Below are 20,772 nucleotides of genomic sequence, written 5' to 3' on the forward strand. Positions count from 1 at the left end.
ACCACATATTTTTCAAAACCTCCTAAATATCTATTTGAGTGAGCCATTGAAATTGGGGTCCAAGTTCCTTATAAAGCTTTAAGTGAGACACTCAGCACACGCTTAATTTGGCTATACACAGGGGCCATGGTAGGGTCATTATAGAAACCGACTGTAAGGTTTTATTAACAACGGAGCCTAGACTATCCTTCCTCTTGTTCAGGAGATTAGAAGACTTGAGGCATGTTTTGACCAAGTCGAGTGGCGATGGATTCCTAGAAATTTGAATCGTGCAGCTCATGTAGCTGCAAAGATTAGTTTGGGAGAGGCGAAGCTACAAAGCTGGGCTAATCAGCCCCCACCCTCCCTAGTTCACGTTCTGGCATCGGAAGGGCTACCGTGCCTACCCTTCTAATTGTACCTGTTTGGTTGGGAAGATTCTTTTTGCGAAACATATGTTGGGTTGTATTAGCTAGAATTTTCCTGAATTTGTTTTCTTATTTAGTTTGCTTCTCCCTGTAATCTGTTCCTCAAGTTTTGGGGTTTTTAATGCATTTCTCTCATGATGAAATATAATGTCAAAGTGCATTTCCCAGACTAGCAATCTTCATTTCTAGGATTGAACTCAAATTCCATTGGTTTATTCATAAGAGCAATACAGTAAAAGGCAATTCAGCATCTACATTGAAAGGGGAAAAAAAAAAAAAAAAAAAAACTTGCTTGAATCAGAGAAAAACCATGAGGTGCATCAGAACATACCAAATAGTTCATGATAGAAGTTCCAATTACAAATAATGGTACAACTTATTTACTAAAGATGGTTTATATTTCAAAAAGACCCTTTATCATCACTCAAATACTCGAAAGCTAGTACAAATATAGGAGCAGTCCTTCGTCCCGGCTGCATCTCTCGAAGTTTGCCACAAAATCATGCCCCAAGGCTTGTGCTAACATTTTTCCAATTTATTAAGTGATATTGTATAACAACATAAAAATAATAATACCTATACACGTGGTACATATGTGTCCTTGACAAAATTACATGGATTATTTGTGACTTTTAGCCAACTCTTTATTTGTGACTTTTAACCAAAATTACATGTATTTATAGCTACCCATGCTACAATATTATTTTTTTATTTTTTATTTTTTCAATGACCTTTTCCATTGAGAAGAGTTATAGCATACTAAACTCATATACACTATACAGATACTAGTACTCGAATCGAGGACCTTTCCTGGAGGGAGCATTTGCTCCAAACCACTACACTAGTGGGTCCTTTGCAAACCCTGCTACAAATTAAGTTGGACACTAATTGTAATTTCCATGATGCAATTAAGTGGCTAGATGTTGACTTGACTTAAGTAATTAAATAAATTTGAGTTTTTAATTAGTTTGGATCACACTATATTGATTGACTTGATAGACAAAACAAGCTTCATGCTGAAGAGTATACAAATCAAATAATCACTTTTTCTTTTTTCAATAATTTCTAATTTTATATTGGAGAAATTTTTTCAAGGTAAGCTAAGTGGAACTACTCGACTTTTGGCCCAATATTTCCTAATTTCCTTCCCAGGCAACTATTAATCTAGACTAGACTTGAGAATTGAGATGGTGATTTGCCTTCCAACGCACATCAAACTCTTTCTCACTATTGTCTTGTAGTTGTTGACTCGACTTGACTTGACTTGAGATGGTTGGTAACTGAAACTTTCGGTGTCCACACAATCTTTTAAATTTGCCTCCCATCCAAGGTTGGGCACAAGCTACAATTATCTTCTTGCAAATATGGACCTTGACTTAACTGAAACATATGTCTAACAACCCAATATTATTATTGTACGTATATATTTATTGATATTTATATAGTAAAGCATAAATCTCCCACCAATCACATATTAAAAATAAGATAAATTAATATTACATGTGGTGTTAAGATTACTCTAAAAAATTTCTCATATTATAATTTATAGTGATGATCACAAAATTCTTAAGTAGGAAGAGTATATTTAGTGCTGAATCTGATCGCTAAAGTTTTGGAGCAAGGAGTTCAAAGTGTCCTTCATTTTGTATTCAGCTTCACCTCTATTAGTGAGATGGTGCACAAGTTGGTCTATAAAGATAATCTCCCTAGCCATCAAGGTAAATAAACTACATGTATTATTTGTGACTTTTAGCTAACTCTTTATGAATAGGGATGGTCCCCAATGTTTGTGTAGATGGATAATCCTTGATGGGGACTAGGTAGAGGATGAGGATGATAAATTTTTGCAAGGATAGGGATGTGGGAGGAAAATCCATCCGGTTGCCATCCTCAATTGACTTGACTTAATTGATCGGCATAAAGATAGATAAAATCTACAGTTCCTAGCTTATTCATTGAATGTTATGCTAAAGAGTATCGAAATCAGAGGAGCAAAATCATCCTGGAGGATATGAGCTTTTCCATTGATTGGATACCATTCTCAGTTAGGCTTTAGTTTAAAGTTTTAAACGTCTCTGTCTAATTATAATAAATAAATTATTAGTTATTTGATAAGAAAATGTTTAAGTTTGACAAGATTTTGCATAATGCTGCAATCTATGGAAAAGAAAAGAAACAAAGTTAATTGGCTTTCTGTAAATCTTATGATCTAAAATACTCTGCAGAAATGTTTGGAGAAGTCCCAATGAAGTTCTTACAAACAAGATAAGTAACAAATCATTTACCAAGGAAAATTCCCACTACATAATTCCTTATTACAAAAAAGACACAAATCTTTATAATGGAGTTGAGCAATATTAATCCAATATATACTTGAAAACTTCCACAGATATATAATTGCTTCCATGGCAACGGTACCGGTGCACTCTTCAAGTCAAGTGAAGCATGGATGTCGCCTCAGAGCTAAAAGTAAACAAACACCTGTAAGTTTCGAAAATATAGTTAATTATAAAAACCAAATTAAACAAAAAGAAGAGTTCATGTACTTACATCTTATCAATTAAGCGTATCCTTGAGTTGCCGCTTGATCAAAGCTACTCTCACATAAAGCCAATCATTTAAACCATTTAGGAACTTGAAGTATTCGTATCGCCATGACCTCTTGAATATCAAAGTGAAGCAAACTCCCCAAAATCCTGCAACAAACCCAAGCGCCATACTGATGTAAAATCCCAATGTTATAAGCTCATATGTATCCTTTGTATTGCTATACTCAGAGGGATCAGCACACATCTTTAGAAGTGGAGCTCCACAGAGTTGAGGATTTTCAGCATAAACAGAGCGATCAAAGCTTTGGAGCTGAGTCCCAATTGGAATTTGGCCCGACAAGTTGTTATATGACAAGTCCAAGACAGCAAGACGATCTATTCGAGCAAGGCTCGTTGGAATTCTTCCACTTATCCGGTTTCTCGATAAATCAAGAGAATCCAGTGACTGCAAGTTTCCGATCTCTGGAGTTATTTGACCTGTTAACTGGTTTCTCGAAAGGTTTAAAGAAACCAATTCCACAAGATAAGTGATTTCACTTGGAATCTCCCCTGTTAATCTATTGCTTGACAGATCAATTCTTTTCACTAGCCCCAAAATACTTTTGTATGTGGACATTCTTCCTTTCCATATGAAAGTTGCATCATCCTCATAACTATTACCAGGAAATACGATCTTATCATTTTCTTTCCTATAATAATGTGTGCTGGTTAGACTTGAATTTCCTTTCTGAGACAGAGCAGTCAAATTGTTGAGGCATTTTGGTATGCTTCCAGAGATGTTGTTCATAGAGAAATCCAAAATTTGAACGTGTACTAGATGACATAATTGTGGGGGCATGCTTCCATTGAAGTTATTAAAGGAAAGCATCAAGATAACCAAATTCTTGAAGCTGACCCCTAACCATGTAGGTATTGGTCCTGATAATTTATTATTTCCTAGATCAATAACTTCTAAACTTGTGCAATTCTTCAAGGATGATGGCAATTCTCCAGCAAAACTGTTGTTTCTTAATTTCAATGTTTCGATTTTAAACAAAGAGCCTATTGTCGTCGGAATTTTTCCAGAAAAAGCATTGTTACTCAAATCAAGCATGACTAGATTCTCCAACTTGTTCCAACAATCAGGAAGTTCTCCAGAAACACTGTTGCTTGAGAGATTTAGAAACGTTAAACTCGTTGCACTTGCACACAAGAGAGAAAGCGATCCTGAAATGTTATTATTGGAGAGGTCCAAATATGAGGCTTGTAATAGAGTTGAGGGAATTGGACCTTGTATTTGGTTCGAACTCAAATATACTTCTGGGAAGATTGCAAAATTCACGGTCAAATTTGCAAAAATTCCTCTGATTTGGTTGTTGGAGAGATTAATAAATACCGAGTTACAGAACATACTCCAGAACCAACTTGGAAGGATATCAGAAATCTCAGCATCCGAAATATCAAGGGCTAAACAATCATTCTGAGTTTGAAGCCATTTTGGGAAATGTGGACCCATCTTGCAAGATGACAACAATATGGTATCCAATTGGAAAGGAGGAACCCAATCAGAAGGGAAGTTTAAAACAAGTGAGTTAGAGGATAAATCCAAAGAACTTAAATTGTGGAGATGGGAGAAATGGGTTTCTGACACCACCCCTTCCAAAGAGTTCATGCCAAAATCGATGTGTTCCAGTTGAGACATTTGCCCAATACTTTCAGGTATTCTTCCGGTCAATTGATTATTATTCACAGACAAGATTTGCAAAGATGAAAAAGTTGTAAGATTAGTTAATGAGCCAGCAAGATCATTGTGAGAGAGATCCAAAGTCTCTAATGAATTTTGAGTACATGTGGGCAAAAGCTGAACAAACTTGGATAATTGTCCACTCAGACGATTTCCTGGAATATCTAGGAATTGCAAACTACATAGCCTAGCAAACGAATTCGGGTTTCCTCCTTCAATCTGGTTATCAGAGAGATCCAGACTTGCAAGAGAGCTCATGTTTCCAATGACATCAGGAATTAAACCGGTTAGATTGTTTTTAGAGAGGTTAAGGTCAACAAGGCTTGCAGTAGTGTAGTTGGACAACCAAAGAAAAATTGTAGAAGTGAGATGGTTGTCTCTGAGATTAAGATCTGTAAGAGATGTGGAAGAATTTATGTTAGAAAAAGGAGTGGAATGAATTCTAGGAGGAGGAGGAGGAAGACTGCAGTCCCTTAGATCCAAGTGTCTTAGTTTAGGGAGCTTATTAACTGCTTCCGGCCAATCGAAAATATTACTGAGATTGACGTCGCTTATGTCCAAATCGGTTAAAGAAGAAAGACCAGTGAGCCAGTTAAGATTTTCTACATTAAACTGATTACCGCCGAGGTGGAGATATTGCAATTGCGTGAGGTTTCCAATCTGACTTGGAATTTGACCACCAAAATTACAGGAAGAGAGATCTAGATACCTTAGATTAGTTAGAGAACCAACGGAATCTGGAACTTGGCTCCCATTGAAATCAATTTCTCCAAGGTCCAAATGTTGTAAATGTTGCAACTCAATCAGTTTAGGACTAATCATCTTACCTTTTGAAAGATAATCTTCAAGATCAAGTTGAATAACATGGCCAGTGTGGTTGTTACAAGAGACTCCAATCCATCTGCAACAATCTTGTTTATGGGATTCCGAACTCCATGAAGAGAGGCTGTTGTACTCATCCACCAGGCCACGTTTGAATGCAAGGAGTGCTTGCCTTTCCCTCTCTACGCAAGTCCCGGTCGCATTAGCATCCTTGTCGCTGCGGCCAACTTCTCCTCCTTTGACATTTTGTAGCAAAAGTAGCGCAAATGCAAGAAAGAGTTTCAAGCACCTCCCGTGACCCTGCATATGTTAATATATTCAAAAGCAAGATCAACTCGATCCAATGAAGAGGCACGACTGTTTAGGGTTTATATAATGTCAAAGATGGAGCACAAGCACATATGCAAACACTGCAAGTATATTGATATATGGTTTGTCTCCGTGCTTCTCCTTATACGAGCTTGCATAAAATATATATATAGGGGTAAAAAAGAAAGTCTTTAATGACTTGAACTGACTTGATTTGTATTCCAGAATGCAGGTCTTGACTGGACTTAAATTGACTTGAGATGGTAATTAACGTGCCTCCCATGTCTACTCAATTATTTAATTTGCTTGCCTATCGGTGGAACACGCCAACTAGTGTAGTAGACCAATCCTTGTACAATTCTCTTATCGTATACACTTCTAAAAATTCTACATAATCATATATATATATATATATATATATATATATATACCTCGAATAAAACATACAGAAATTCTCAAACTCTCATAGTTTAGCATAAAAGTTGGTTGATTCTGATTCATCGGGTTGGTAGAACTCAATGATCATATATAATATTTGTGGAAACTTGTTTTACAAAATGTTCAATGCACTGATGGTTTTGAACAATATTATGCATAAATAATTTGTGAGAATAAATTTATTATAAAAAAAATTATAACTATATATATTTATCTTTTCTCTTTTTATTCCTTAACAATAATATACATAGGGGGATGAGAGGGGGCAGTCCGAAGTGTAGGTCTTCTCTCCTAACTTTTGTGAGGATAAGTGTGTATTTAATTTAAAAAGAAAAAGAAAGAAGCTAGACTCTTATTCATATTGGTCTATGGAAAGATAAAAATAGAAGAAAAATTTGTCAAATGTGGACAAGTAGACAAGCACTGTACTTAATTATTCTTATCAAATGTGAGTTCGTCTTTTGCAGTTCGTCTCAAACACGCTACAAAGAAAAGTAGACTTACAAGTCAAAATAAGAAGAGAGCCACATATGGTTCTTTGGTGGAGGACTGCAAAGCGATCCTTGCGCTTTTGCCTAGTACTTCCATTATGCATATCTCTAGAGTGGCCAACAAAGTGGCCCATAGACTAGCACAACTATCTTTAACTCTGACCTCAGCATCCACTTGGTCATGGGAACCTCCTGTGATCATTACTGATGCTTTGGTGGAAGATTCTCTGTAAGTCTTTTTCTATCAATGTTATCCTTTCGTTTCAAAAAAGAAGAAGAAGAGAGCCACATATTTACACACGAAACAAGACCACATCAATGATCTGGTTCTGCTAGTAATTGAATGAATCATGCATGGAATTATAAATTTGGAAGACAGAATATTGATTGAATTATATATGCATAAAGTTAATTTGGTAAAAGCTAGAATTCAATTCAATAAAGGCGGCCTTTGTTTTCCTTCAGGTCTGAAAATGAATTTCAATGAAGTGGGGAACTTAATTAGGTAAGACTTGTGGAAATTTGGTTTTGGAAGCATGAATTAATGTGTGAGTGGCTCCACAAAAGACTTTACCTTCTCAGATGTTGCACATCTTGAGAATCCCCAGTTCCACACGAAAATCCGTCATAGTTTGAACCTAATTGGGGTTTAATAGTAGACCTGACCGTAGATCATGGGAAATTATTGGTTGACTTGACTTCACGTGCCTTCCGGTGTCCACTATCATGAAACATAATTTAGTTAAAAATACACAAAAGTTATTTTAAGAGCTCTCTATAAAATTTGAACTCCGATCATACTTCCTAGTTTAGGAAGTCATAAATACTATAGTTATTTTTTAATTCAATATGATTGTTCCATCTATATTAAAAATAGAGTACTGCTATTTTCACCTCTTGTTTTATTTCCCCATCCACCTTATGTTCTAAAATAATTTTACCAAAATCACATTTTTCAAAAGTGACTTATCTTTTTGAAGTGGGATGTTGTTGGTATGCTAAAAACAAGAGCATGTATTCATTTTTGGCACTTCCTTTCAACTTGAGATCGGATTATTTCCTATTTAAATGATTTTATATCCTTATAACTTGTTTGATAAATTCACACAGACAAAAGACCAAAACAGAGATACATCTGTTATTGCTAGAAATTAAGTTGGCCACTAATTTCGTACGGGGAATAGAAAGTGGCCGGAGTGGCTTTTATGGGTAGAATGCTCCTCCCGATTCTCCTGATGTAGCTGGTTTTTCCGGCCAACCACGGTTGATCCCGCCACTTTGACTGCTGCCAAACCCTTCTTTAATGGGAGGATCTTCATCCCGACCACCAGATCCTTCTTCTTCTAAGTCTTACGCAGCTATAGTGGAAAAAAAACTCTCGTCTGTCACCTTTACAACATAGGCCCCTTCCCTTTTAAAAGCCCGATCTCTCATCAAGGAGAGCCGGGGTGTGTGCTTCACTTATGTTATGATGAGATTCACAGATCAGTAGATTCATTACTGCAAGATGTAAGTGATCAGAAATTGACTTGAGACTTGAGTAGTTGACAAATTTTGTAAGTCTTAACCATATAATCTCATTTTTCTTCTTTTTTTTTATTTTTCAATATATGAAGTTCATTAATTTTGGGATTAATGGACAAGAAGACTTGTGGAAATTTCAGGCTTATGGGCCAGGCTTAAGGTCTCTAGCGTAACTTTTGGGAATAGAACCTTAATGGTCTGGCGAGCCCTACATTAAGCCAACTGTGCGGGCAGTTAAGAAAACCTTGCAGCCATCATATTTGAGATATTTACAACATGCCATTGAATGGAAATGGCAAGTCTTTGTAAATACCAAAACTTGCCTGTCACAGTGATTCCACCATCAGCATCCCAAACCAATCCAATTCTGACAGCTGGCCACAGATTTAAAAATAATTTATGCCTATTTTCTTCCTCATCTCATCGGCATCCCTCTCTCTCTCTCCTTCTCTTTTCCTCTTTCAGTCCGTAAAATTTTGCAACTTTGTTCTTCTAATTCTTCTCCCTCTTCAGTCACTCCATCACCCACACATCATGTATTCATTTCCCCATTTTATCTCTAATATATTTAAACTGAGATTAAAAAGGATAATAGTTAGTGATAATGAAATGGCTGGTTCTTAGGGATTTGCCCCCCAGTTCATTATAAAAAAAAAAAAAAAAAAGGCTGAATAAGGAGATGACAAGCTTTCCCCCAAACCGCACCTTCAATGTTTCCTGACAAAATCGAAACAACAGTCTCTCTCAGCTCCACCGTGTCTAATTTTCCAAAACTCCCCAATAGATAATAAATTTGAAGGAAAAAAAAAGTGGAAAGAAATTCCTCAGATTTGAGGAGAGACAATGACGCCGGATAAATTTTTTCTCCTCCAAACCGTACCCAGTTATTCCACAGATTCGAAGCCAACCCAATCTTTCTCAAGTCCATTTGGAGAGAGAACTGGGAAAGACGAATCAGGGGTGTGTGGTTGATGATGATGGAGAGGAGGAGTGATTGGAGAGAGAACTGGGAATGGAGGAGAGAGAGAGCGCGATGCCGACGAGAGGAGGAAGAAAATAAGCATAATTTTGTTTTTGGCTTTTTATCACAAATGGTCTTTGACGTTTACGATTTTATCACGAATGGTCATTGATTTTTTTTGTGGCATTAATAGTCTTTAACGTTAGTGCTTTTTATCACAAATTGTCTCTCCGTTAAAAATTCTGTTTAAGTGTAATAAGTAGAGCCCATATGTCCAATCACATCGTGACATGTGAATTAAATAAATAAATAAATATATTTTATTTTATTTTATGAAAATCCATTCTCTCTCTATCTCTCTCCCCCTCCCCTCTGCCCTCTCTCCTCCTTGTGCTCTCCCTCTCTCTCTGTTTTTTTTTCCTTGCCTCTACAGCCCGACCACCCCACGCCCACCCACCCGCAACCCACCCCTCTCCCTCTGTGTATTTTGCAAAATAATCACTTGCACAAGGTAGTTTCACATTTCCTTTTACACAAATATTTATTCAAACAACTTAAAATAATTAAAAACAGAGGGGGAGAGTAGAGGAGGAGAGAAAATACAGTGGGAGAGGGTAGGGGAGTTGGGCGTGGGTTGCAGCTTGCTGGTGGCTGTGTTAAAAAAACAGAGACCAATAAAAGAATCCCAAAGACCATTTTTTCTTACAGGTGGTAGGCAATGGGCAAGAAAAAAACAAAGGGGGATTGTGGATTATGATTTATATACCACTATACAAAGATGGAGAAAGATATATGAGTTATATTATTATTTTTACAGAGGGAGAAGGAGAGCAGAGGGGAGAGAGGGAGAGCAGAGGGGGAGAGAGGGGGCAGAGGATGGAGAGCGAGGGCAGATGGGGAGAGAGATGGAGTAGAGGAAGGGGGATGAAAAGTTGTAGAAAAAAAAAAAGGAATTTTCATTAAAAAAAATTATTTAATTATTTTTTCATCCACATGTCACAATGTGATTGGTAATATGGGCTCCACTTGTCTTCCACATCAGACACTTAACAGAATTTTTAACGGAGGGACCATTTGTGATAAAAAGCCCCAACGTTAAGGACTATTAGTGTCACAAAAAAACCTCAAAGACCATTCGTAATAAAATCTTAAACGTTAAGGACCATTTGTGATTAAAAAAAAAAAGCCTTTTTTTTTTTTAAAGTCTATGGCCAGCTGTCAGAAATGAATTGGTTTAGGATACTTTTGTGGATGCTGATGTGGAATCACTGTGATAGGGAAGTTTTTCTCTCCCTAAACTTTCGTTTCCACCTACAATGAAACTTTTGGCATTCAATTTATGCTGATTTCACTCCGCATGGATTCAAAAATAATTTAATTAATTTTTCTTTTATTGCAGCATACATATTAAAGCAGTTGCGAGATATGGTTATGGTACTAATAAATGTTGTTGTCTTTCGTTGTGCTTATGGTTTTGGTTCTAATCTTTCACATGGTGCAACCCACCACAAAGAGGCATGCCTCACATCTGCTCTCATCCTAATAGTATCGAAATCATAATGGAAAATCCCATGTACATGTTGAGAAAATTAGAGTACACAACTCTAATATAGACTTGTTGGAGGGAAAATAAGTAAACAAATTACTTGTATTAGACTCATAAAATATTACAACAAGACAACTCTCAAAAGAAAGACCAACTCTTACAAGCACTCTTTCTTGCTTTCTAGAGACAAACTCTAGAACACTCACATTTCTCACAAGGATTACTTGTTGGAAGTTTAAATGAAATTTAAGGACATTTGTCCCACACTGGTAGAAAGAAGAAAGAGTGAGGTCTTTATAAGTGTGGAAGTCCCACACTTAGTAAATAGAAGTTGGACCAAGTGGAAGCTAATTGAGCTTCAAAAATCGATTTGAACATCGAATATTATATAAATAATATATAAAAATAAGTGTGGGAAATGGGAATGGCATTAGCAAACTTTTCGTACTGCAATGATAGTGTTGTACGTTCTAGCAGAAATGGCAATGGCATTAGCAATCTACAAAAATAAAGGTTTCAAAACTTAGTTATAAGTTGACTATCTAGTTTCTGAATTATGATTTTATTTTTCTCTTATGGTTATGGATGAAGTTCAATAGTTTCCATAAAAAACGAAGAATCGAACACACGACCTCAAGTGTAATTATAAATACCTTTAAATACTTAATCTACAAACTAGTTGCCTCTGAACAATCATCAAGAAAAATGAAATTGGATTAACATTACTTTCTTTCTTTTCTTTTTTTGAAGGAAAGATTAATATTAAGATTAAGATTACTTTGTTTTATTGTACTCCACATGAAAATGCTTACTAACATGTTTAAGAGGTTTCTCGACTAGACACTATGTAAAGAATAATGGGTCATTCGAGTTTTAGTCCATAACATGCAAAGGCTCACCAGTCCAACTCGACCCAAGAGATAGCGGGCGGTCCAACTACATATGATTTAAAATTGAGTGTTGCTACTCACACACCCAAGGATTTGGTCACTGCAGACTTCACCCCCCCCCCCCCCCCCCTACGTCGATCTCCCGATAGCCCTACAATAAGAATACGCCGGCAATCAACACACTAAACTGATGCACAAGCCCTTTAAATCACAACACATCTTTTGTGTCTTTAACATTCTAAAACTAGCATGCATACATAACACACTTGGCCATGATGTTAGAGGCTAAACTGCTTTCTGATAACCAAACGTACTTTCGATGGTGTTTATGGAAAAAAAAAAAAGATTTTAAAAATATTAATTAGAAATATGTTTATTTCTAGACATGTAACTATTGAATACTTAAGTGTTTTATATATTTGTATTTTCTATTCCGGGTTGGACAGGTTTTATTTAATGTTTTTCTCTCCTTTTGTTTTATGTGTGTTTTTTGTTGTTGTTGTTGTTGTTGTTGTTGTTGTTGTTGGTATATATAGTATGATTCAAATTTGGCTAGTGTAAAGAAGTATTTGAAATCATCATTAAAGTCCCTCTAACCTATAAAATAATTACCAAAGCCCACATATTTTTTAAAACCTCCTAAATATCTACTTGAGTGAGCCATCGAAATTGGGGTCCAAGTTCCTTGCAAAGCTTTAGGTGAGACACTCAGCCCACGCTTAATTTGCCTATACACGGAGGCCACGGTAGGGTCATTATAGAAACTGACTGTAAAGTTTTTATTGGATGGACTTGGTGGAAAAGTTAGCAACGGAGCCTGGATTCCTAGAAATTTGAATCGTGCGCCTCATGTTGCGGCAAAGATTGGTTTGGGAGCGGCGGAGCTGCGAAGCTGGGCTAATCAGCCACCACCCTCCCTAGTTCATGTTCTGGAGTCAGATGGGCTATTGTGCCCACCTTTCTACTTGAAACTGTTTGGTCGGGAAGATTCTTTTTGCTAAACATATGTTGGGTTGTATTAGCTAGAATTTTCCTGAATTTTTTTTTCTAATTTAGTTTGCTTCTCCCTGTAATGTGTTCCTCAGGTCAGGTTTTGGGGTTTTTAATGCATTTCTCTGATTACGACCCCCAAAAAAAAAAAAAAACACATTTAGGTGCAAACAAGTCATGATGAAAGATAATGTTAAAGTAAGTGCATTTTCCAGACTAGCAATCCTTCATTTCTGGGATTGAACCCAAATTCCATTGGTTTATTCGTAAGAGCAATATAAAAGGCAATTCAGCGTCTACATTGAAAAAAAAATACTTGCTTGAATTAGAGAAAAACCATGAGGTGCATCAGAACATACCAAATAGTTCATGGTAGAAGTTCCAATTACAAATAATGGTACAACTTATATACTAAAGATGGTTTATATTTCAAAGAGACCCTTTATCATCACTCAAATACTCGAAAGCTAGTACAAATATAGGAGCAGTCCTTCGTCCCAGGCATCTTCAATTGAAGGGAAGCATGTCGTCTTAAAGGTGTCTGCCTACGCTAAAGACGAAGGTAAACAGCCCATAAGATTGAGAAAGATAAATCACATAAACCATATGAGTCTAATGACGATAACAAGTTAATAAAATAACGCATGTTCATTTTATATAGCAAAGGGAGAGAAAAATTTATGTTTCCTTAGTTTTGGAGAGCAACAAAGTCATTTAGTGTCTTGATTCTGTAAAATCTGCATGCATATTGGGGGTAAAGAACAACTAACTCGTATATCATTGAATTTCAAAATAGTATATGATAAAGATAGAAGTAATTACCATTTATCTATTAAGCACCTTTTGACTGATGATTACTGCCTTCACGTGCAGCCAATCGTTCAAAAGGTTCAAGAAATCAAAGTATGTGTGTCTGCATGACCTGTTGAGTAGAAGAGTGCCACAAACTCCCCAAAATCCAACAGCAAACCCAAGCCCCATGCTGATGTAATATCCTTGCGTTATGAGCCCATCCTGGCTGACTTGGTTCACCAACACAGGTTGTCCTGGACCTTTTTCCTCCTCAGGGCATGTCTTTGGGAGCGGTGCTCCACAAAGCAGAGGATTTCCACCATAAGCATAGTCAAAGCTTTGGAGCTGAGTCCCTATTGGAATTTTTCCAAACAAGTTGTTTTCTGACAAGTCCAACTTAGCAAGACGAGCTATCCAAGAAAGACTTGTTGGAATTCTGCCATTTATCTGGTTTCTTGATAAATCAAAAGACTCTAACTCCTGCAAATTTCCAATCCTTGAAGGTATTTGACCTGTTAATTGGTTTCTCGACAGGTTTAAAGAAATCAAACCAAGAAGATAAGTGATTTCACTAGGAATCTCCCCAATCAACTTATTGCTTGAAAGATCAATACTCTTTAGGAGTCCTAGATTACTTTTAAATTCAGCTCTGAATCCTTTCCATGTTGAAGATGCTTCATCATCATAACACCCTGAAAAGTATCCTCGTAGATAATCACCTAAAAAGGAATGATGGATAGTTTGACTTGAACTTCCTTTTTGAGTCAAAGTAGTCAAATTGTTGAGACATTTGGGTATAGTTCCAGAGATGTTGTTCATCGACAAATCCAAAAGTTGAATACGAGTGAGATGGCATAATTGTGGTGGGATGCTTCCATAGAAGTTATTAGATTGAAGGATAAGGATAGTCAAATTCGGGAGACTTGCCCCTAACCATTCAGGTATTGATCCCGATAATTTATTTTCCGCAAGATTAAAAAGTGTCAAGTTTCTGCAATTCTTCAACTGTGAAGGCAACTCTCCCACAAATCCATTGTTATTTAGTCTTAGTGTCTCGATGCTAAACAAGTACCCCATAGTGGTAGGAATTTTTTCAGATAAAGAGTTATTGCTCAAATCAAGAAAGACTAATTTTTTAAAATGGATCCAGCAATCCGGAAGTTCTCCGAATATATGGTTGCTTGAGATATCAAGAAAAGCTAAACTACTATCCTTGGTTGTGCACAAAAAAGAAGCTGCTGCCACTGAAAATTTATTATTGGAGAGATCTAAAAAAGTAACTTTTGATAGAGCTGAAGGGATTGGACCCTCCAATTGGTTCCAACTCACATTTAGCTTAGGTGGAAACTCCGATCTCAAATTTCCAATTGTTCCTCTAATTTGATTATGAGAGAGATCCATAACGAATAATTTATGTGACAAATCCCAAATCCAACTCGGAATGGTATCAGTAATTCCATTATCAGAAATATCAAGAATTAAAACACTTTTCTGAGTTTGAAGCCATTTTGGGAAAGACAGCCCCATCTTACAAGACCTCAATATTATCGACTCCAATTGGAAGGGAGGAACCCAATCAAAATGGAAGTTTAAAACTAGAGAGTTAGAGGATAAAGACAAATACTTTAATTTGAAAAGTTTTGAGAAATGGATTTCTGAAATCACTCCTTCCAAAGAATTCCCACCAAAATCAATAGCCTCCAACTTAGACATCTGTCCAATATTTTCAGGTATTCTTCCACTTAATTTATTGCCCCCGAGAACCAAGTATTTCAATGATAAAAAGTTCGTGAGGTCAGGCACTGAACCCATAATGCCATGATTATCAGATATATCCAAATACTCAAATGTGTTTTGAGCGCATTTAGACAATATGTCAATAATGTCTGAAAGTTGTCCGCTAAGGCTATTACCCTCTAGGTGCAACTCTCGCAACCTACATAACTTGGCAAACGAATTTGGGATCCCTCCTTTAAGTCTGCTACTAGAGAGAGCAAGATATGCAAGAGAGCTCATGTTCCCGAAATAATCAGGAATTGAGGAACCATTTAAATTGTTCCAAGAGAGATCAAGATGAACAAGGTTGGTATGAGTACTGGACAACCATTGGAAGATTGAAGATTGAAGATTGTTGCGGAAGAGATCGACACGAACAAGAGATTTAGAAGAGTTCATAACAGAAACAGAGGATATAGTTGGAGGAGGAAGATTACACCCCTGTAATATCAAGTTTCTTAATTTAGGAAGAATATTAACTGCTTCCAGCCAACCAACAACACCGGCGAGATCAGTAAAACTGAAGTCCAAATGTTTTAGACAAGAAAGATTAGAGAGCCAATTGAGGTTTTTTGCATAAATAAATCGATTCGAGCTGAGATCGAGATATTCCAAGTGTGTCAGGTTTTCAAGATGATATGGAATTTCACCTCTAAAATTTGCATAAGAGAGATCGAGGTATCTTAAATTGCTCAAAGATCCAATGAAATCTGGAATTTGTCTCCGACTGAAATTATTGAAACGAAGGTTCAAATACTCCAAATTCTGCAACTCAACGAGTTTAGGACTAATCGTACCTTGCAAAAATTGGTCTTCAAGATCAAGCTTAACAACATGGCCAGTGTGGTTGCTGCAGTAGACTCCGGCCCATTGGCAACAGTCTTTGTCTTGCACTTCTCTTCCCCATGAAAGGAGGCGATTGTCGTCATCCACGAGGCCTTGTTTGAATGCAAGGAGGGCTTGCATTTCCCTCTCACTGCATCCAATGCAAGGATTGTTCATGTGTAGTAAAAGCACCACAAGAAATGCATAGAAGACTTTGAAGCAGTATATTTGCTTCTCATGATCAATGTTAGTTAGAGTCATGATCAAGGCGAAGAAGCACAACTATTTAGGACAAAGATAAAGCACAGCCAAATAAAGCATGCATGGAAATCTGGTGAAGGATATTTGCTTACAAGCATTAATTATTTATAGTGGTTACCTTGCATTATCTTGTTAACTTACAAAATGATATATTTAGAGACAAGAATTAACATAATTAACCGATGTTTCAAACTCTTAGTTTAGCAAGACTCAGGCAAATTCAAAATATATTTCTTTTTTCTTTGTAGACACATTATATTTTGTATTTTTATATAATAATGCCGAAAGAGACACATCATCATGCTTGATGTCTTATTGGATATGGACGATTAGTAACTCTATACAAATGTAGCCAAATGTGTCTCATTGATTTAATTTCGTACAATAAAATTACACATCATTGACTTAATTTGCTTGCTTTTTTTTCTTCCTTGTGGAAAAAAGGGATAGTGAAGAAGAAATTTCCCTTTCATTTCCGTGTGCATGCAGTAGTGCATATAGACTAGAAAACCAAGAAAATGACCTAAGAAAGGGATGCCATTTAATTTAGTGATACAGTTCTTTGGTCTATACAATTGACCTCATGAATAAACCTCTCATCAGTTTTCTTCATCCTATTGATATTGATCATCATCACCCTCTACTTGTGCTCAGCTCAGGCATCCAGCTAAAACTCCCTTGTTGATGGGAATTGCTTGGCAAGTTCATTTCTTTAAGAGATGATGATGTTGCCTCTTTTATGTTAAGCTAGTTATCATAATTACTAGTGCATTAATGTCAATATGAAGAGACTAGCTAGGTGGCTCCACCAATTGACAATTTGTTCTATTCCCATATTATACGCATGCACATTGTCACGGGTCGCATTTAGACAAGTGCTACCGTGACTCCGTTGGGACATCTATGCGCTTATAAAGTAGTCTAAGTGTGGACGGGCGATAGCTTAAGAGCTAGAATGGTTGGTGTAGGCCAAGTTGCTCTTGTGAAGGGTATTTTGGGTATTTCCGAAGGTTACGGGAGGAACCTGAGGGAACCAAGAATACCGAAATGTTCGTGATGTCGAGACGCAGGAAACGCAACTGACGGTTCGCCATTCGGAGTTCGTATGAAAGAGTTATGCCCAATTATGACTCCTCGTGCATAGGTGATGTTCCCTCCTGGCAAAAGGCTAAATGCATAAAATGCTATATAGGGGGTGACATGGTGTCATGCTCTCCACCACCCCTGGTGCTTACACCCTTGTGGCACTAAGCGAGCATCCTTATGACATTGGAGATAGTCATAAGGGCGGGCATAAGATTGTTGAAGGATAATCTGTGCCTCCGAGAGAAAGGAATTCTCGAGGACAGTACGAACACGTAGGGCCGTTCGTATTGCGCATCGTTGGAAAGAGTGAGGTCAACGTAGGGCACTCGCTATGCCATCGGCTAGCGAGGCATATGACAATACTCGATGGACTTGGCTTGGGTTCGGCCTCGTCTAATATTGAAGGACGATATTCGGATGCCGGTACGCATGGGCTGCGACCCCATGCAATGCATAGATGGTTATGTGGGACATTCGGAATACATATGTCGCCAAGGCTTGGGCGACATGCAAGTATAACAGCTTGCGTGTATAGCTTGAGGAGGTGGGCTATCGTGGACGCTAAAGGAATGACCAACAGAAGTGTGGGTAAACCGATGGTGTGTTGGATCGCTATGTCTTGACATGGACATGAGCGAGACATGAGGAAAGCATGCGACGTGGTCGATGCAGTTGACGTGTCTTATGCAACGCTTGATGTATGGGCGTCAAGGGTTCGTTGCCGGATGCGGGGTGATTGTATTGTCACACGGTAGTGTGACTCGTTGTCTAGTGGAAGACGACACTTGAAGGTAAACCTCTCGCGGAGTTGTGAGAGTCATGTGAATCATGAAGTGGGAGAAGGCTGACCAGGATTCGAAGGGACCCTGGGCCGCACGGGTGTGCTTTGAATGGCGAAATGTGTGTTTCGCTTCCGCCGCGCCGTGCCGCTCGCTCATCCCGTGACAACATGCAAACTCATATATGCTATGACAATAAGCATACATTACATCAACAAGAAAGAATGCGTGTTAAAAGAGTCCAGTTTGGGCTAAGACATTGACTATGGGTAAAAGTGGGAAGTGTTGAGATTGGAAAATTCGTATGCAATTTAAATGGGACACTGTCACCGTGTAGTAAATGGTGCAGCAAGTCATGTGGCATCAAATGATGGTTGATGTTGAAGACAATTTACTTTCCACCTAATTAACTGTTTTTTTCTGGTTCACAGACGTATTGAAATTGCTTGAGGCCCTACCCTAAAATATACCTTTCCAATGTGAACCCTTGAATTTAAGAGGAAAATTCCTTTAAGAGATGAAGATGTCAATATGTAGAGACTAGCTAGGTGGCTCTACCAATTGAAAATTTGTTCTATTCCCATACATGCAAACACATATATATTGATAGGTCATATTCGGTGTTTAGGACTGGGTTAGATAACTTAGTAGAATTAGCGATCTTGAAGGGAATTAGAAAGGACAAGCTTTATTCATGAAAACAGAGACTGTAAAGTGTAAAAGTATCTTATACGGAAAGCAAAATAGGAAAGTTCTTTGAATTAACATGATGAGAATGTTAGTAGCTTTCTCTTCAATATTCTATTTTGGACATTCTCCCTTTTTTTCATGACATATGTCACTTCCCATACACTTAAAATAATGACATTAATACATCAAACCAACCACTTTTTGTTTTCCAAGTTTATCTTTATTAAATGTATTGTCCTTCAATTTATCCAATTTTTTTTACAACTCTCTTGCCATATGTAAAAAAATTTTAAAACAAAAATTTCTGTTTTTTTTTTAATAAAGAAAATGTCTATTTTTTTAGAGGAAAAACGTTTTTTTTTTCTTTTTTTTGGTTATAAAAAAAACACAATAATGACCTTAAAACATCCACAAAAGATATATCCTTTTTTTATACAGACAAAAAGACGTCCTTCTAAGGAAGTCTGTTTTAAAAGGAAGTTCATTGATTGCATTTTCAAACCATTAATTCGGTAAGTCTAATTATTGATTTTTTTTTCTTTATAAACCATTAATTAGGTAAGTCTTATTTGTTGGAGTCTTTCAAAAAAGAAAAAAAAAAAAACCTAATGTTTTTTCTTATTTAATTTTTTAACAAGGTGAAAAGAAAGTTGTAACAAATTTGGATAATAAATTTAAGGAAACATTAAAATCAATACAAAAAATAAAAGTAAATTTGGAAACAAATGTTATCTTATTTGATACATTAATTACATTGTTTTTAATGTAAGGAAAGTGACACTTGTCATGATGAAAATGGAGAAGGTCCAAAAAAGGTTGGAGAGAAGATTGGTAGCATTCCACATACTTTCTTCCCCTCCTTGAATGGGAGTCTTGTGGGATTTACATGAGGTGGTAGAAATGGCTATATTTTCATCAATAACACTACGTCACATTGACTGATTACATTGTTAAGAACCTTCATCATTGCTGAGCTGGATTAGTGATGAGCTGGCATAGTCAGTTTATTAATTGATTAGTTAAGAAATTAGTTTCCAACCGAATTGCTAAATGAGAGCTTACAGCTATATTAGGCAATTATTGTATCAAGAATGAGTTGTTGAGAATATTGTACTGTTTCGATAATTCAATAAATAATATTTGTTACTCTGTGTAATTCTAGGGTTAAGGTTGAAAGGGGTTTAACACACATAATCATATGTGACAGCTGTTAAAAGTCTTATATAGTTTTGCTAGTAACTTTCTCTTCAATGGGGGCCCTGTGTTTGATTAGGTAGTTGGTATGGCAAAGCTAACTAATACAATTAGAAAGATCAACCACATTAATTGAGACACAACCCATACTCCTACTGAAGGCGATAGTGGGGAATTCTCTACAATGGGAGAAAGTCCGACAAAGCAATGCCGCATGGAGGTAGAAGAGGCAACAAAAGCATCGGCTTTCTTTGTGCTAGCAGCTGCGGTAAAACAGAGGATGCAAGCATTATCTGAATGATCAGGCTTAAAGTTGTAGGTGGCTAGTACAATCTACTTGCTACTAAAGTTATTTGCAAATTGACACATTATCTATCACATGATGTGGTATAGTCCTCTAGTCTTTCTCCAATGAGTTTTAACACCCACACACACGTTCCCCCAACCAAAAGAGAGCCATTCATTGGTATATAAGTCTTCTTCTAGTCTTCATTTATTGATTGGTAAAAGTCTTCCTCTAGTCTTCATTGATTGATTGGTAGAAGCCTTCCTCAAGTCTAATAAACACCCACTTTTGTCCCACTCCTCAGAATAAAGGAGGAGGACATGTATTTTACTTTTTTCATTTATGAGCACATGTATATCCTTTTCTGATAAGTCTACCTTTAGAATTTTCTTCGTTATTTAATATGAAAATTACATAAAGAAAGAGCATAAAT

General features: G+C 36.9%; 2 protein-coding genes across 6 annotated transcripts; both read right to left on the minus strand.

Annotated features, from left to right (window-relative positions):
• On the minus strand, window positions 2,580-6,154 carry LOC18786729 (probable LRR receptor-like serine/threonine-protein kinase At4g36180). 2 transcript variants are annotated; one of them, XM_020558574.1, is made up of 2 exons: window positions 2,958-6,154; window positions 2,580-2,870 (listed from the first exon to the last, which is right to left on the minus strand). In XM_020558574.1, the coding sequence occupies exon 1, from the start codon at window positions 5,805-5,807 to the stop codon at window positions 2,964-2,966; it is 2,844 nt and encodes a 947-aa protein (XP_020414163.1). In that variant the 5' UTR covers window positions 5,808-6,154; the 3' UTR covers window positions 2,580-2,870; window positions 2,958-2,963. The 2 variants fall into 2 exon arrangements, with proteins under 2 accessions (XP_020414163.1, XP_020414164.1); XM_020558575.1 differs by having other exon boundaries at window positions 2,580-2,888.
• On the minus strand, window positions 12,877-16,537 carry LOC18786214 (probable LRR receptor-like serine/threonine-protein kinase At4g36180). 4 transcript variants are annotated; one of them, XM_020556269.1, is made up of 2 exons: window positions 13,491-16,537; window positions 12,877-13,195 (listed from the first exon to the last, which is right to left on the minus strand). In XM_020556269.1, exons 1-2 carry the CDS (start codon window positions 16,302-16,304, stop codon window positions 13,118-13,120), a joined length of 2,892 nt encoding a protein of 963 aa, XP_020411858.1. In that variant the 5' UTR covers window positions 16,305-16,537; the 3' UTR covers window positions 12,877-13,117. The 4 variants fall into 4 exon arrangements, with proteins under 4 accessions (XP_020411858.1, XP_020411857.1, XP_020411860.1 ...); XM_020556268.1 differs by having other exon boundaries at window positions 12,877-13,200; XM_020556271.1 differs by having other exon boundaries at window positions 13,104-13,195; window positions 13,473-16,537.

The sequence above is a fragment of the Prunus persica genome, chromosome G2, assembly GCF_000346465.2.
Source record: "Prunus persica cultivar Lovell chromosome G2, Prunus_persica_NCBIv2, whole genome shotgun sequence".
NCBI classification, from domain to species: Eukaryota; Viridiplantae; Streptophyta; class Magnoliopsida; order Rosales; family Rosaceae; genus Prunus; species Prunus persica.

Excerpts from the sequence above, each read along its gene's own strand:
- LOC18786729 (XM_020558574.1), bottom strand. The coding sequence starts at position 5,807 with ATGCAGGGTCACGGGAGGTGCTTGAAACTCTTTCTTGCATTTGCGCTA.
- LOC18786214 (XM_020556268.1), bottom strand. The coding sequence starts at position 16,304 with ATGACTCTAACTAACATTGATCATGAGAAGCAAATATACTGCTTCAAA. Across the intron at positions 13,201-13,490 it reads CAGTAATCATCAGTCAAAAG|CGTAGGCAGACACCTTTAAG; the intron begins GTGCTTAATAGA and ends CTTCGTCTTTAG.